This window comes from Narcine bancroftii, chromosome 2 (genome assembly GCF_036971445.1).
Source record: "Narcine bancroftii isolate sNarBan1 chromosome 2, sNarBan1.hap1, whole genome shotgun sequence".
Classification (NCBI taxonomy): domain Eukaryota; kingdom Metazoa; phylum Chordata; class Chondrichthyes; order Torpediniformes; family Narcinidae; genus Narcine; species Narcine bancroftii.
In genome coordinates, this window is record NC_091470.1 from 228,017,699 (window position 1) to 228,034,973 (window position 17,275).

The 17,275-nt window shown below is 41.2% G+C and overlaps 1 protein-coding gene across 8 annotated transcripts in view; it reads right to left on the reverse strand.

Annotated features, from left to right (window-relative positions):
• Nucleotides 1-390: 390 nt before the first annotated feature.
• Nucleotides 391-17,275, reverse strand: part of LOC138755119 (uncharacterized) — a 48,945-nt gene continuing 32,060 nt past the window's right edge. For 3 of the 8 annotated variants that reach the window (XM_069920447.1, XM_069920449.1, XM_069920444.1), the window contains 5 exons: nucleotides 8,146-8,235; nucleotides 7,762-7,800; nucleotides 6,269-6,369; nucleotides 5,062-5,227; nucleotides 391-2,570 (listed from right to left, as the gene is read on the reverse strand). In XM_069920447.1, the coding sequence (XP_069776548.1) occupies nucleotides 407-1,858 (1,452 nt within the window). In that variant the 5' untranslated portion in view covers nucleotides 1,859-2,570; nucleotides 5,062-5,227; nucleotides 6,269-6,369; nucleotides 7,762-7,800; nucleotides 8,146-8,235 and the 3' untranslated portion in view covers nucleotides 391-406. Of the gene's footprint in view, nucleotides 2,571-5,061; nucleotides 5,228-6,268; nucleotides 6,419-7,001; nucleotides 7,113-7,761; nucleotides 7,801-8,145; nucleotides 8,236-11,724; nucleotides 12,164-17,275 lie in introns of those variants that run through there. The other 5 variants (XM_069920450.1, XM_069920442.1, XM_069920445.1 and 2 more) reach the window with 5 other exon arrangements.

Sequence of the window (17,275 nt, forward strand, 5' to 3'; positions counted from 1 at the left end):
TGGACTATGATGTCGTCAGAAATGTTGGCAACTCCAGGAATGCCTTGAATCACTCGATGGATTTCATACTGGTAGATCTCTGAAGCTGCATTAATTCCAAATGATAGTCTCTTGTAACAATACAATCCACAGTGAGTCACAAATGTTGTTACTTCTCGGGAACCTGGATCCAGCTCTAATTGATGATAGCCCCATTTCAGATCAATTTTTGAGAATACCTTGCTGGTAGTTAGTTCTTGAAGTATTTACTCCACTGTTTGTATAGGGTGTCGTTCTCTAATTATAGCTTCATTGGCCATTCTCATGTCAACACATAGTCTTATGTCACCCTTTGGTTTGGGCACAATCACTACTGGGCTGACCCATTGTGTCGAATGTTCCACCGGTTCAATAATGTCTTGCTCGATCAATTCTTTAATTTTGCTTCGACTTTCCCACGAAGTCCAAACGGAGTTCGGCGCATTGGTTGTGCCTTGGGTTTGACCGTTTCATCTACCGCTAGCTTCAATTGTCGACCTTTCAGCTTTCCTACTCCTTGGAAGACTGTGGGGAATTCTTGCTTCATATCCTCGTATGACTGAATTGAATTGACACAAGCTCCAATATGAAGTATTGCCAGGTCTTGCGCTGTGCTTCTACTCAGCAATGGTTCTCCCCTCTCTTCTATGACCATAAACTCTGCTTCAGTGTACTTATCTCCAGCTTCAACTGTTGCAGTAAAACATCCAATGGTCTGCAATGGCTTGGTTGCTGTGTATGGATACAGTTTCTTGGAACACTTCTTTAAGGTACAGATGATCTTTTTCCTTTTCAACTTCTCCCATAAATGTCGATCAATCACATTATTGTCACTGCCTGAGTCTACAATGACCTGCACTGTCACTCCACCAATGATCACTGGGACCTTCTCATGATGTACTTCATTCAACGTAAATTGGTAACAACTCTGTCCCTCCTGGGTATCATCATCGTCACCATCTATCTGGCGAATGGTATCTTTCTTTCCAGGATACTTTCCTTTCCCCCAGGCTTTGCCTTTGGAAGTTGTACTCTTCCTCTTCTGGTCTGCATTGGACTTGCTTTTGCACTTCTTTGCAAAGTGGTCCTTACCTCCACACTTTCTGCAAACTTTGCCTTTGGCCGGGCAATATGGGTCTTTTCCAAAGTGACCTCGGTTTCCATATCGATAACACTCCACGTCCTGTGTCGACATATATCTTGGCTGGTTATGGCGATGTGAGAGGCTCTTAATTTGCTGGCTCGAGTTGTCTTTCAGGGTCATGGTATGAAATTGCCCTTCAACAGCCTCTAATGCAGCAGCAATGGTTAAAGCATCGGTGAGTTCCAACTCGCTCCCTCTTTCCAGTAGACGTCTTCTGAGTTTATCTGATCTGCAGTGCTGTACGACTTGATCCAATAATTGGTTGTCCAAATCAGCTGGCATGTAATTGCATCCAACAGCTAGCTGGCGTAGTCTCGTCACGTACTGAGCAATTGTCTGGCCATCTTCTTGTCTCGTTCCCCGAAACAAATGGCGTTGAAATGTAGCATTCGGTGTCACTACATAGTGTGCATTTAATGCATCTACCGCTTTCCGGTACTCATCCTTTCTTCCAGTATTCAAAAGTGTCTTAAATGTTTCCTGAACTGCGGGTCCCGCAGTGAAAAGAAGTAACGCCCTCCTCTGCACTTTTTGTTCAACCGTACCGGTATCTAGAAATAGGCCATGACTGTCGGCGTAGGATTCAAATTCTTCCAGCCATGCCTTCCACTTCACACTTGCAGTGCTTGCATCACCCGTTGGGTCAAAATGAGCAATTCCACTATGTGTTAGAAAGTCACCGTCTGCACCAGCCATGAGGAAATATTCCAGCCCCAAAAGTACTGAGTCAAAAAGAAAATTCTTATCACCTTGAAGTTGTCTATAATCCTCTGTAATCTTGTTTAGTCTTTAATTTTCTTCAAGCTTCTTTCATCCTCGTTGCCAATGTCACATTTGTGGCCCGAAATGTGAAGTTAATAAAACATCAAACACAAGTTTTATCAGGTAAACTTCTCAGAGTCTTTATTTTCCAGTTTCCTTTGTTCTCCTGCTTGTGCTCTTATCTCTCTCCTATACCACGTGACTTCCGGTACATCTCATACATATTCATTATCATGACACGTTTCAGGTCTTAAGACTCCACCCAAAGACTTTTGAGATGGACAGGAATGGAAAAGCTGACATGGTTTCCATTGGCAGGTTGAAGCCAACATATATTGACAGTTCATGTTCTGTGCCGGAGCCAGAGTCTGAGGACCAGTTGCACCCTTGCCAGTTGGATTGTGCCACGCTTGTCTTGCACTATCGTACAAGGTTGGGCCGAACTATCAGCCCTCCAGACCATTACGTAGTGGAACAATTTCAATCATTCACCTCCTTGCATGACTGGGAGGCTGTGTGGGGGCTGTTGTGGTCGTCGGGAGGAGAGTGAGAGCATCAGGATCACCCATGTGATGTTGAGACAATGAGAAGGTCAGAAGAATTTAGCTGGGTGGTACTTGGGGAGTTGAAGAATACAATGTTGTGTCTAGTGAATAATAAAAAAAAAGTTGACTTCATGGTGTGCTGAAAGAAATGAGTGAGGGTATACTTTATTTGTTTATAAGCTTTGGTAAATCAGTGGCTTATAAGTGTAAAGATTAAGACCAAGAAATTTTAAAATGCAAGTAAATTTCTTCTGAAATGGAGGAGGAATTTTCCATCTAAGAAATCATGCCAGTCTCAGCTTGCTTTGACCGAGAAGCTGCATTCCTGCCTCTTCTTATACTGAACAATCAGACTGATGTGTCCAGTAAAGAATAAATTTTGCTGGTATCAAACATATCCAAGTCGATCAAATGATATTTGTACTCACCATTCTATTTTGACTCCATTGAAGCCAATTGGACAGAATGTGTAGGAGCAAGGAAAATAGGTAAGATGCACATCTGCAATGAACTTGTACATCACTCTCCATTTTCTACAATGTAATATTAACCTCTGATATCATTGATCCAAGGCTATCATTTACCAAGAATAGACTCAGCTCAAGATTCAATTTATTGTCATGTAATAAAGACAGTGCAATATTACATGAAATTTGTTTCACCATCGGCAGAAATTACCTGAAGTGCCTCTTACAGTCAGAGAAAAAGAAGAAAAAGCTTGAAACATGTCCAACCAATGCAGAACAATAAATCAGCTGTTGAACCACATTACCAAAAAGTATGGCGAAAGTTACAAGAAATTGTGATCCAATCATAGAATACTTCAGTCAGACTCAACTGATACTACTCCCAGCTTGGCCATCAAACAGAACTGGATTGATATCTAGTAATTTTTTCTGTCTTTTAAGAAAAAGAGAGCCAATTTTCAGATTTCAACAAGACAAAAGATTTCTTCACGTGGGACAGAAAAGCATGATGACAACAGAAAGGGAGCAAGGAGGTGCATTAACCATGCAGAGAAACAATTCCAGTTTTTAGAAATCAAGGCAGCAACTGAATCACCATGTTTTATCAGCTGCTGTTTTGCTTAGCCATGTTCCTCACATTTTAATTTAATTTAAAATTTTTAAAATGTAATTAGTTTTAATGTAGAGATGAAGCACGGTAACAAGCCTTTCGTCAGGTTGTATATGAATAATCGGATGATAATAAACTTCATCTAGATTCGAACCAGGTTCACAAGCATTTTAATAGTGCTACACAAACTGTGATGCCCTATTTCTGCATGAATACCAGCATGAAAAGTCACTGCAAATAGTAGTAGAAGAGCATTGAAACTTGAAACAAGTCAGCTTATACTTTAAAAAAAGCTTGTCATAAATGGCACAATTCCATAAAAAACAATCAAATTACCATTTTATTAAATATTATACACAATAACTAATTACAGGAGTAAAACTAACTTTATAATAATCAAAAATTCTGAATTTCAACATGGCTTAGAATGAGTAATCCATAGTCTAAATAGAAATAGAAGAAAGGTAGGGGAGAAAAACAATTCTGCCACCTGATCCTAATATCAGACACATCTTCCCCTCTCCTCTCCAGCTTCCGCAGGGATTGCTCACTTCTTGACTGCCTTGTTCACTCCTCCCTTCTCACCAATTGCCCCCTTGGTACCTACCTCTGTGACCGCAAGAAATGCTCTACTTGCGCGCACACCTCCTCCTTCACCATCATTCAGGGACTCAAATAGTCCTTCTAAGAGAAGCAACACTTCACTTACAAATCTGCAGGGGCCATCTATGGCATCTGGTGCTCCCATTGTGGCCTCCTTCATATTGGAGAGACTGGATGCAGACTGGGAGATCATTTTGCTGAGCACCTACACTCTGTCCGCTGCAGTAGTGGGCATCTCCCAGTGGCAACCTATTTTAAATCCCCACCCTATTCCCATGCTGATATATCTGTCCATAATCTCATGCACTGACAGACTGAGATCATCTGCAAATTGGAGGAACAGCATGTCATCTTCTGTCTGGGCACTGTCCAACCAGATGACATTAACAGCCACTTCAATTTCCGTTAGCCCCCATCTACTCCTCCCCTCCCCCCTCCCCATGTCTCCTTTCCTTTAGTTTGGTCTCGCTCTCTCTCTTTCCTTGTCACCTTTCTTCCAGCTGTGCATTCACAGAGCTACCCCCTCCCTCAATAAATTCTCACCTTTCTCTTCTATCCTATCCATGTCCATTTATGGCCTTTTACCTGTTGGCCTATGCTCCTCCCCTGCCCTTTCTTCCCTCCTCCCCAGGCTTTGTATTCAGGCACATGACTGCTTTTTACTCATACTTTGAAGGGCCAGGCCCAAAATGTTGGCTATATATGGAACAAGCAGAAGGCCCTCAAGTAATAGATGGGGGAATAATGACAAGGTTCCACAATGATGCCAATGGTGTAAACAGGAATGAATGTAGTTATGGAAATGTACAAAACTAATGGTTGGAAAAGACTTTGAACAGTTTTCCTTTTGTAAAAAATTTATCGTTAATAAAGTCTATTTTTGGTTAAAAAAAGTTGGTTATATACCATTACCTCCGATGGACACTGCATGACATGCTGAGTTTTTCAGGCATTTTTGTGTTTTGACTATAATCACAGCGTCTGCTGACGTTTAAGTGTCATTGCAGAAAAGTAATTCAAAGGAGCTCCTTTGCTGTAGTTGTTCAGCATTAGATTGCAAATTCTTCTAAGATAGAGCCTTGTAGTTTTATACAAAGAAAAACAAGAAATTAATTAACAAGATTAAAAAAGCAAAAAATATATTGATTGAAAACATTTTTCACTAAAATTCCAATATGTGAATAGACAAATAATTGAGAGATACATTAAGAGATTCCAGCAGACACCATATTAAAATGAGAATTTAAATAAATGGGTAGAACAAGACAAAGTCACAATGAATTTTCAATTTTAAATGTTTATCTTTGAACTGGAATTCAGCTTGATAGTCATAAATTGCATTATGGACAAGTGGAAAGACCAAAATTTTATGCAGCACAAAACTGGAAAACTTTGTACAATTCCATATTGTCCTGCAGTACATTTCAAAGCCAGTGCAAATACTTCCAAGGCCATTTATATAAATAAGTACTTTGTGTATATATCCCGAACAAATAAGATGTCACCATGCATCTCTATGCTTGGATAATAAGTAAAGTTTGACAGAACATTCATATTTTAAATTTTACAAAAAGATTCAAGCCCACTTAAACAAGTAGATAATCAGAGTAAAACACTTGAGAACAATGCAGTATTGAAGCAAATCCAGATTATGTGCTCAAATTCTGAAACTGGCATTTGAATCCATAATCTCTAGCGGTGTGGGTGAGGGTTCTCCCACTGAACCAGGTAGCTATGTACAGTTTAAAAACTGACCGAATAACACAGATACCAAATTGTTGTCCTGTATCCACACATTGGCTCTCTCCAGTTGATTAACTAATCAGTTTCCAGAATTTCCCATTTGTAACAGACTTGAAAAACCATCATCTTAAGTTTATGTGCCTGCATTTGAAAATAATCCACTTTAAAGCTTTACATTCTTTCACTATTTAATAAGAACCAATTTGGATTTTTTTAAAAATCTTAAATAGTAACTATTGGAGAATTTTTGGAACAAAGTCCAAGCATCTGAGTGGTTAAACGTTGGCAAAATCTGGATATTTGGTATTAAAAGCATAGCAATTACTCCATTGTAGAAACTCTTATTGTGTTAGATGGTTGAGTCCCAATTTCTTACCTCCAAATGAAGAGAGATGTGTAATGGGCATGGAACAGTTAGTACTTTCACGTTACCACTAAATCTTCAGACTTCAGAGAGATCTTCTTTATTGAAAGAACCTAGATCAATGGATTTTTAAAAAGTGCAGTGGAAGAAAAGGAGCATCTCCTGTCATTATGATAAAGAAAAGTTCAACACTAAATCAAATTACATATCTTTAGACCACTACAAATCATTGCCAGCTATTTTGTATCAAAAATTCAGAATTCTGAATGAGAATAACAAGTTGATTCAACGCAAAACTTTTTCCAAAGATTAATGACATATTGTAATGCTTCAAAGCATCCCAAATCTCCGTAAAATCAATTATTTTCTTTAGATAGGCCTAATTTCCCATTAAATATACAGCTGTCTTGCCAAAGTAGCTTCTGCTTACATCTGGACTTTTCCAAAATTCATTGCATGCAGTATTTTATTTTGCAAGCTAGGCACATTGTCTACCTATGTCCCCTATACAAATGGACTTCAAAATAAGTTTCAGTGCTGAGCACTACAAATTGGATAATCACAGTAAATGTACAGTCAGATTTAAGAGGGATATTTGTTTGATGGATCAGATTTTTATCAGCGGCATTTTTTATTGCATATGCACTATTTTCATGAATTTTCTCTTCAAATGTCTGAATTATATTGATCCTAATGGAAGTTTGGAGTGACAACTAGTTACATAAAATCTCAAAACAGTACATACCAGAAATAACACAAGTTGACAATTTCTCTTCGTATCTACAATAACATATTCTGGTGACATTGAGAATAAGCATCAAAAAGCACCAAAATGCTCTTTAAATAGCATCCAAGTCTAACAAAAAAAGTAACAATCAGTAAATTGCTTAACAGTTATGACCAAGTCAGAATTAATTTTACCTTATTTTTTCATTTTAGTGTAGCTAATCTATTCAACATTTATGAGAATGTCACTGATTTCCAAGAGTTTTGTTCAATATTCCTCCACTGATGAACAATGGTTACAAGTAATATGTCAAAATGGCAAAAATTGTCAATCAGCGAAACTCTTACTTTAAGTGTTTTAAAATATTTGCACACAAGTTGTGTTGTAGCAGGATCAGATCAATGGATCCAATGAAAATAAAAATTCCTTCAGTGAAGCACATTTAAGCCCTAAAGTTCATTATCAAACCTTCTATCATCCAGTATTGTTTAATTAGGAAGTTGCATGTTCTGCCATGAGATGAACAATCAAGAATGTAAATGATGAGGAGCTTAGTTAATTCATGGTTCCAAACAGAAGACATTAGGTTTTCCTGATGTGCTGTAAATTGCTTTGATGGTCTCATTTACCAATTGAAAAGAAATGCTGCACAATTAACCAGCTCTCATCTTCAAAAAAGTCTACATTTTGTGGATAAGTTGTTGCTATTTGCATTAAATACAAGTTAACAGTTTCATTCATTGAGCTTTGATCTTCTTTTGAGAACAGTTTTACTTACTTTGAATCATTTCCCCAGAAATGTTCCATGGTCTGAGAACTAAAGGACAGTCAACAGTGAAGGTATTTACAAGTCAAGATAAAATATTTAAAAAATAGATCGGCTTTGTATCAGAGCCCAATCAGGGAATTTTAAAATTAAAAACAATGATATTCAAATTACAATTCAAGCTATGTAGAGACAATATATTACAACTGAACTAGTGAAAGAAACAACTTATAAGATACGTGCTTCGATTTAAATTGTTTACATTCTAGTCTGAAAGGTAGATTAGTTCTTCTTTCCACTAACAAAGTTTAATTCATATAAAAATTGTCACACTTCATTAGGTCTTAAATTAGAAAGAGCCGCTCAGAAGAATGCTTAGTCCTCAGCTCCCCTTACCAGACTGACAGAACAAGTGTAGACAAGAGCAGTTATGCTTCTTTGCATTCAGCTGCTGGGACTGAAGCTTTTGATGTGCATGGGCCATACCTAAGAAGACAATAAAATAATCAATGCTATGCTATTAGTTAACTGCATGTAGAGAGTTCTAATGGTAACCAAGAATTTTTAAAAACACACTATTCTATCAGAATAATTGATTCAAATAGTGGCATCATGGTTTTCCTTAGAGAATGTTTACCAACAGTATATAAAACATTGAGAGATGAGAACCAACTCCTTTTTCCCAGGGTGAAAACAAAAGTCGTCTTGTATTTGCTATTTTAGGTGTGTGGAGGAAAGTTTATGGGATATCTCAGAGGCATGGTGGATGCTTGGATTGTATTGCCGGGGGCAGAGGGGAGACCAGCACAACACCAACATTCAAAAGACTTTTAGCTAGACACACAAATGCAAGAAAAAAAAATAGGGTTATGGGTGTAAGGTGGTGGAGGATGAGATTGTTGTGGAGAAGGTTTACATAGGTAGGCACAACATCATGGGCCGAAGGGCCTGCGCTGCACTGTAATTATCAAGGTTCAATGTTATTTTACTGTCACATAATAATACTTTAAAAATGTAACATATATGATATACTTTTGTTTGCTGTAAAGCAAAAACTCACCATGAGCACGATGGCCTTAACAATAAGAGAAAAGGAAGCAAAAGAGAGTCCCTTCAGAGATATTGAGTGTTGTGGATTTGCCTCCAGTGCTCCCGCAGCTTCTGCAGGCTGCACAGACTTTGATCCATCAGAAACCCGAGCTCCAGATCCAAAGCTCCGGCATGATCAGGAGCTTTCAGTGCTCGAGGTCCTTCAGGAGTCCTTCCCTTTAGATTAACTAATATTTAAAACATCTGCTACACTTGCTTCAGTTAATGGGTGAAAAACATTTCATATATGTGAACCACTTTATCAAACCTGCTACCTTTAGGATTTGTGGAAATAGACCTCAAGATCCTTCATTCCTCCACACTTTTTGTTGCTCATTATTTTGTGCATGTAGAGCTCGTCGAAAGAATCAAAGACTTGTTGATCCAAACCAAGGCTTTTACTAGCAAAAGACAGGAGCTCTTCACAGGTGGCCGACCAGTCCGGAATGATCCGACCTGGCTAGGGACACAACCCTTTAAGGCCCAGACAATAGGTGTGGCTTAGCTCTCAGCCAATCGCTGTGAGCACAGTCTAGATACAGTAACTATATACACTATATACATTGGTGATAGATCTGTACTATCACAGTGCATTTCTTGCCTTGTCTGCCAACCTTCAATTCAGATAAAAATTAATTTGATTTTTTTTCTAACAAAACAAATCATTGGCATCTATAACTTTTATCCTTTCAGGCAATGTTGGCATCTCATCTGTAGACTTAATAACTGCCTCTTATATTTAAATTCAAAATTATTTAGACTTTGAAAAGCAGGAGTTTGAAGCCCTGTGAAAACTCACTCCATGCAGCTTCAGATCACTAAATGTTGGATAAGTAATGCACTAGTCAAGTCCATCAATCATCTAGTACTTTTATTAAACTAATTTCAGTAGTTTCTGTTCTGAAAGGCAAAGAACAAAATAAAACTCCTTTATTTAATAAACAAGCAAACAGGTTTGAAAAAAAAAAGGTAGGCAATGAAAACATCACATTACATACAAAATCTCCAAAATAGCCAGATTGATCTGGAAAGGTATTTCTTGGGATAGCAGAAAGATTCTCTATATTTTGAGTTGATCTTATTTCTGTTGCTCTTCCTTATCTGCAAGTCTCCCACCCCCAAAAAACATTGTAACATGAGAAAATTGTGATATTGAAATATTCCGAGTGTAACTTTGAGTAATAATTTCCAAACTTCAATTAAATGAAAGAGTTGTCAGCCATGTTTTAACAAAAAAATGGCGGCACTGCCAGAGCTGCTGTAACAGCAGCACTACCTCTGGTGTAGACCTAGGGAGAGCAGTGAACTGAGACACAGCGCTTACATGCGGGGTCCTACTTCACAGTTCCACTGCTGATATTCCAGACAGGCATTAAATTCCCTGTTAAAGGAGTCAACAATGTTTTATATAAAATCCTGCGACAGCAGGATCTCAGCCCAAGATGGCGTCACCTGTGTTTGGTCGTGGCCACAAGGACTTGCAGACTCTCCGGGAGAAGCAGACTGGTGCAGGTCACCAGTAATGGGGAAAACACCCCTCCCTGCCCCCCCCACCCATTGAGGAGAAGCAGAGGTGACAATCCTAAGGACAGTGACCATGGTGGTGGACCAGCGAGGGGCTCTGCAGCTGAAGGACACACATAGCAGATGAGCTGTTGGTGACTTGCAGGCCAGAAACCCACACTGGCTACTGTCCATTTTAGATCAAAAAATCCACACCAGTCTATGGGCTGCTGGAGACTGGCTCATGGAATCCAGATTTCAAAACCAGGATTTGAGAGGGTGCTGAAGGTACGAGAGGTCCTGAAGAGTCTTGAGTGCTGAGCTCCAAGATTGTGTCGGAGGTTTGGATCTGGTCGCTGATGGTTTGAACTGAACTGGAGTCTTCTGTGACTGCAGAAACTGTAGCAGCTCCAACAGCAAATCCATGGACATTCAGTGACTTTGAGAGGACACTCTTTTGCTTTGCTTTCTCTGACTGTAAGGGGTGCCGGGCAATGCTAATGGCCTTACGGCAGACTAAAGGTAATTTTGTATAATATTATATGTCTGTTTTATTATATGGCAGTAAATAGTATCTGATCTGAACTACTCAGATTTCTTCTTGATAAAAAAAAAATATCTTGAACAACCTGTTATCAACATCAGCTTTATCTGCTTTGATTGTGTGGCCAATTTTCTTACTGAAGTACTCAAGATATTTTTCCATGTTAGAAAATCTAAATAAGTGCAATTAATTTGTGCTACAATATTTACAGTCTAAATACTTGCACGTCCTCATGTTGCAAAGTTGTAATTCTAGGGAGTTCTTATTTACTCCTCAAAAGAAATTAAATAAATTGATTAAAAATGAAATTGTATTGTACTGTTCTGAAATTACAGCAATCTATTTTAAAATTAAATTCTCCAATTCCATTCACACCAGAGTAACTGAATTAATATCAAATTGTCCATGATCTAGGCAATATTTATATTTTTCATTTGAACATGCATGTAGACTTCACAAATAAAAGAACAACTTTATCTTTACCTTAATTTTCTCCCCTCTTACAGACATTGACCTTTGGGATATCGTTTAGAGGTAGCAATTAACTTAGGATAGCTCAATATCACAGCAATTATCATGTGGTTAGGGCACTAAGCCAGTCACAAATTTTACTGTGGGTTACTCACTTTAGTTCCAAAGTTGGATGCATGTTAATGAAGCAGAAATTGTAATTGCTTTCTTTTATTTTCATGCATTGAGGCCAATTACAATACTATGGCTCTCCTTTCTGAAATCAGCTGACCCAGGTAAAGGAGGAAAACACAATCTATAAAGAGCATTTTAAAACTAAAATTGCATCATCCTTTTCTATATATAAAAAAAATGCTGTAAATGCTCACCTGGTCAAACAGCATCTACGGAAGGTTTGGAGGAGACACTTTTAATATATTTTGATACACATATTTTAAGATGTGGAAAATGTGAGAAGATGTAGTGAACAAAATAAGTTACATTTATGTTGGAAAGTAGGGCAAGAGAGATTAAACTGAAAAAAGATGCTAGTGGAAAACAAAGGATTAATCATGGCACTGTAGCAAGCTGCACTGACCCACAAGCAAACCGGGTCATGGAGATGCAGCCTTGTACTGGACTGACATCACAATGGTCCTGGTGGGAGAGGCTGAAAAGGATCATGGGAGTAGTGCTGATAAGTTCCAGTAAAGTCAGTTGGTTGGTTCAACTCACTCACACCTGTGTGGTTTTTTTCTTTCATTCGCTGCACAGCACACCAACCACAGTGGTGTTCCCGATGGTCCAAAACAGCATTGTGGACCCCACGACGAACAACATGAATGCACAGAATGCAGTCTCAGTGAAGCTGCCGAATGTTTGGGCATCACAGCCACTAGTTTAGTTCGAACAGGCTGCAGTCTAGTTTCAGGTCAGACAGGTATTGCTACGTGGTCAGTCTGCTCGACCAGGAGACTGCCAGTTGAATTATCGACTTCTTACATCAGCCGCCAACCGCCGACAGATATGAGGCAATTAAGGTGTTTTTCAGCTGCACTATCGGCCTTTCTCACTGCAAATGAATAGCCCAGCTGCTCCACATGGACAGCCTGGCGACTGCACACCGTCCGCCCTTATAAATAATATACTGGGCTCTGCTTACTGTTCGAGCAGATATTTCTCAGGTTCCGTAAGACATCTGCCTACTCCTTCAATGACCCACACAGGTTAGTAGCCTGTGTAGATGTCCTGTGGCATGCCAAACAATATGATGGGGCATCTGTTGACCTAGTTGCTGCATCATGCCCAGCGATTTGTCTCTTTCCCACTCCAACAAGGAGGCCAGCAACATCTGCAGCAGGTGGAGATTCAAACTCAGAGCAGTAGTGTTTCTACCATCTGAAATAGGGTTCTGGAGCCTGCCACTGCCATCCACCTTACTCCCATCCGGGAAACGCCAGGGCTGGCCATCGTTAATGGCTATGATGGTCGGCCGCTAAGACAGCCTCTTTTATCTATGGGACAAGAACTCAGGGCGTCATTTCTACATGGACACAGGGGTGGAGGTCAGTGTCTTTCCCCCCTCTAAGCAAGACACCTGCAATGGAATGTTGGGACCATCCCTCACTGCTGCCAACAATAGCAGCATAAGCACGTACAGGGTGTGGACCATCCCACGCAATTTGGCTCCTGCCGTTTTACCTGGACCTTCACTTTGGCTGATGTGTCTCAGCCCCTACTGGCACAGACTTTCTTCAAGCCCACTGCCTCCTGGTGGACATGAAAAAGCACTATATGGTCAATTCCAGGACCTTCCAGACCACCCTTTGAGAAGCCAAGTTCCTGGCCCCCCACCTCAGCTCAGTAAACTTAACGGCCAACAAGTTTACCAGAATCCTGGCAGGATTCCTGCCATTATAATGCCACAGTTCTCCACCACGGTCCCGAAACATGATGTCCAACACCACATCCACATGCATGGACGTTGCTACATGCCCAGAGACGCAGACTTCCTTCCGACAAGTTGCAGTTTGCCAAGGAAGAATTCAGGAAGATGGAGGAGATGGAAATCATTCAGCACTCAGACAGCCCATGGGCCTCTCCTCTACACATGGTGGTGGTCTATTGTGGGATGGAGACCTTGTGGGGTCAATGACACCATGACAGCTGACCGGTACCCAGTTCCCCACGTCCAGGACTTCAGGATCTTCTCAAAAATCGACCTGGTCCAGGGGTACCACCAGATCCCTATGCACCCCAGCACCACCCCCAAGACAGCCCTCATCACTCCATTCTGCCTTTTTGAGTTCCTCTGTATGCCATTCAGCCTCAAAAACGCAGTGCAGACTTTCCAAATACTCATGGACTCAATGGGGTGCGGCCTGGATTTTGTTTGTATCTACCTAGATGACACCCTCATCACTAGTTATTCATGACAGGAGTACCTAACACATCTGCAGCTGATCTGCCATTGCCTAGCCATCAACCCAGCAAAATGACAGTTCGGCCTGACAGCCATCGATTTCCTTGGGCACTGCATTGGTCATCGTGGGGTGGTCCATCTTCTGTCAAAGGTTGTGGCCATTCATAAGTTTGCCATGCCAACTACTATCAAAGGTTTGCAGGAGTTCATTAGGATAGTCAACTTCTACCATCGGTTCCTGCTGTCAGCTGCCAGGACCATGAGACCTCTTTTCAAGCTGCTGTCAAGTCATACCAAAGAACTCAGCTGTGATGTGGAGTCTTCAGCAGCTTTCAACCAGGCAAAGATGCTCTGGCCAATGCCACCCTTCTAGTGGATCCACGTGTTGATGTGCCCACCACCCTCACAGTCGATGCATCCAACACGACCATCGGCAGCATCCTGGTGCAGCTGATTGATGCACATTGGAGGCCACTTGCTTTCTTCAGCAGACACCTGTGGCCCCTGGAGCAGATTTATAGTGCATTTGACAGGGAGTTGCTAGCCCTCTACCTCACTGTTCGCCATTTCCACTATTTCCTCGAAGGATGGGATTTCTTGGTTTCACTGATCACAAGCCCCTCACTTTTGCCTTTGCCAGTGTCGAACCCATGGTTAGCAAGGCATCAGCATCACCTCTCTTATATCTCAGAGTACATGATTGCTATCAAGCACATTTCCGGCAAGAATGTCATGGCTGACGCTCTGTCCCGTACATCCGTCTGTCTGTGCACTCCATATCCAATGGAATTGACTATACAGTGCTTGCAGTGGCAAAATGTCAAGATACCAACCTACCGCACTTCATTTCCAGAGCTACAGATGGAAGTCATGGATCTTGAGCTATCCAAAGCCACACTTCTCTGTGATGTGCCCACTGGTCAACCTAGGCCCATCATTCCCACCACATGGAGGCATTGCGTCTTCCATGTGCTTCGTGGGTTGGCGCACTCATCTATCCAGGCGTCAATTCAACTGGTCACAGACAGATTCATGTGGCATGACCTGCGTAAATTGGTTGACCACTGGGCCAGAACTTGCTTGCCCTGTCAGACATCCAAGGTGCAGAGGCAAGCAAGACTCAGATGATTTGACCACATCCGTGTGCATATTGTTGGGCTGATGCCGGTTTCCGGAGGAGCCACGTACCTGTTCACAATGGTGGACAGGTTCACTAGATGGTCAGAAACTGACCCACTCTTGGAGACTTCCATGACATCCTGCACGAGGGCCATCATCACCAAATTGATACCCCATTTTGGCCTTCCTTCAAATATCACATCAGATAGGGAAGCACAGTTCACGTTAGGCCAATGGGCAGCTCTAGCACAGCTCCTAGGGACACAATTACATCATACCACCCACAGTCTAACAGCTTAGTGGAAAGGTTCCATCGGCATTTGAAGGCGGACCTTATGGCGTGGCTCCGAAGTGCGTATTGGGTGAATGAGCTGTCTTGGATGCTCCTTGGCATCCACACAATGCTGAAGGATTTGGCTACATCCTCTGCTGAGCTTATTTATGAAGTTCTGCTGACAGTCCCGGGAGAGTTTGTGCCAGTGACTCGCAGCTAGGAGTAAACACCTACAGCGCTCCTAACACAACTTTGCAAGAATGTTGGCACCTTGGCCCCTATACACACAGTCCAGCTCCATCCTACTTTCTGAATGATCTTGAAGACTGTGAATCTTCATAAGCGTGCACCGGACACCCCTTCAGCGCCCATATGAGGGTCCATACAGATGTTACAACACATTGGGACTACGTGCCTTTTGGACAATGGGGATAGACAGGAGGCAGCTACCTAAAACCAGCACACCTTGACCTTGACCAACCAGTAACTGTTCCAGCACCATGGTGGAGAGGTTGGCCTCCCAAACGAATGAACTATGGACTTGGCACTTCCGAACACCAGTTCTGTGTTGGGGGGGCGGGGTCATGTAGCGAGCTGCACTGATCCACAAGCAAACCAGGTCACAGAGATGCAGGCTTGCACTGGGTTGATATCACAATGGTCCCAGTGGGAGGGACGAAAAGGATCATGAAAGTGGAGAGTTCCAGTAAAATCAGTTGGTTGGTTCACTCACTCACAGCTTCTGTGTGCTTTTTTCTTTCATTCACTGCACAACACACCGACCACAGCACTTTTCTAGACCAATGGTAAGGGCCAGGAATTTTTAAAAAAAAATCAGAGTAGGCTAAAAGTGCTAATTATTTAAAATTTAACTAGTGTTAGATCAAGAAGGCTCTAACAGGCCTAGATGGAAGATGGAGTGGCATCTATCCTAACTTATACCATGTTTCACTGGAACAATGCAGAAAATAAAGTACACACAATGAAGTGACAGGTGAGATTTCAAGTAACTGGCAACCAAGTACAAGGTAATATTTGCAACTTATCAGAGATGTTCTGCAGTTATCCAATGCGCATTAGGTCTTCCCAAGCATGGAAAATCAAGTAAAAGGTTATTGTCATCTGACTGTACAAGTACAACCTGATGAAACAACATTCTCTGGTCTTCTGTACAAAACATACAGACACACAACCAGACATAACACACATGCAGACAAACAATACATATGCAGAACAAGTATTCATATATAGAAATAAATAAATATTGTTTCATGATTATGAGAGACTCATTTGATTAGTGTGAGCAGTTCCTTTGGTCTTTCAGCATTCTCACTGCCCAGGGTTAAAAAGCTATTCCTCAGGTTGGTTTTGCTGGCTCTAATACTCCTGCATTTCTTCACTGATGGGAGCAGCTGAAAAATGCTGTGTGCAGGGAAGATGGGGTCCTCAATGATTTTGCGCGGCCTCTTCAGACAACAATCCCATTAGGTCATATCGATGGTGAGGGGGGTGGGGGGTGATTTCAGTGATTCTCTCTGCTACTCATAGTCTTCTGGATTGACCTTCAATCCATATCTCTGCAACCATGCCACACTGTGATGCAACTGGCCAGGCCGCTCTTAATAGAGGTCCTGTGTAAGGTTGACATAATGGTGACCAGTAGTCTTGCCCACTTCAATCTTCTCAGTAAATGTAGTTCCTGTTGCACCTTCCTGACAAGTGAGGAGATGTTGAGTGTCCAACAATAAGTAACTAGTTAAGTGAACTCCAAGGAACTTGGTGCTCTCCATTCTCTACTACAGAGTTGTTGATGTGTAGTGGAAGGTGGTTGTTTCTGGTCCTCCTGAGGTCCATGATCATCTTCTTCGCCTTGTCCACATTGAGATTCAGGTTGTTACTCTCTGACCATTTCATAGATTTTCCACCTCTTCTCTGTAGTGCTGCAAACTTTTTTTTCATATTATATTGACACATCCATTCAAATTACATGGGTAAAGCTTAATCTAATCAAAAAAACATACATGCTTTTTTCATTTTCCTCCCCCCCCCCCCACCCACTCCCTCCCATGAATCCCCTAAGGAAAGAAAAGAAAGAAGAAAAAGAAAATAGATTAGGTTAACAATA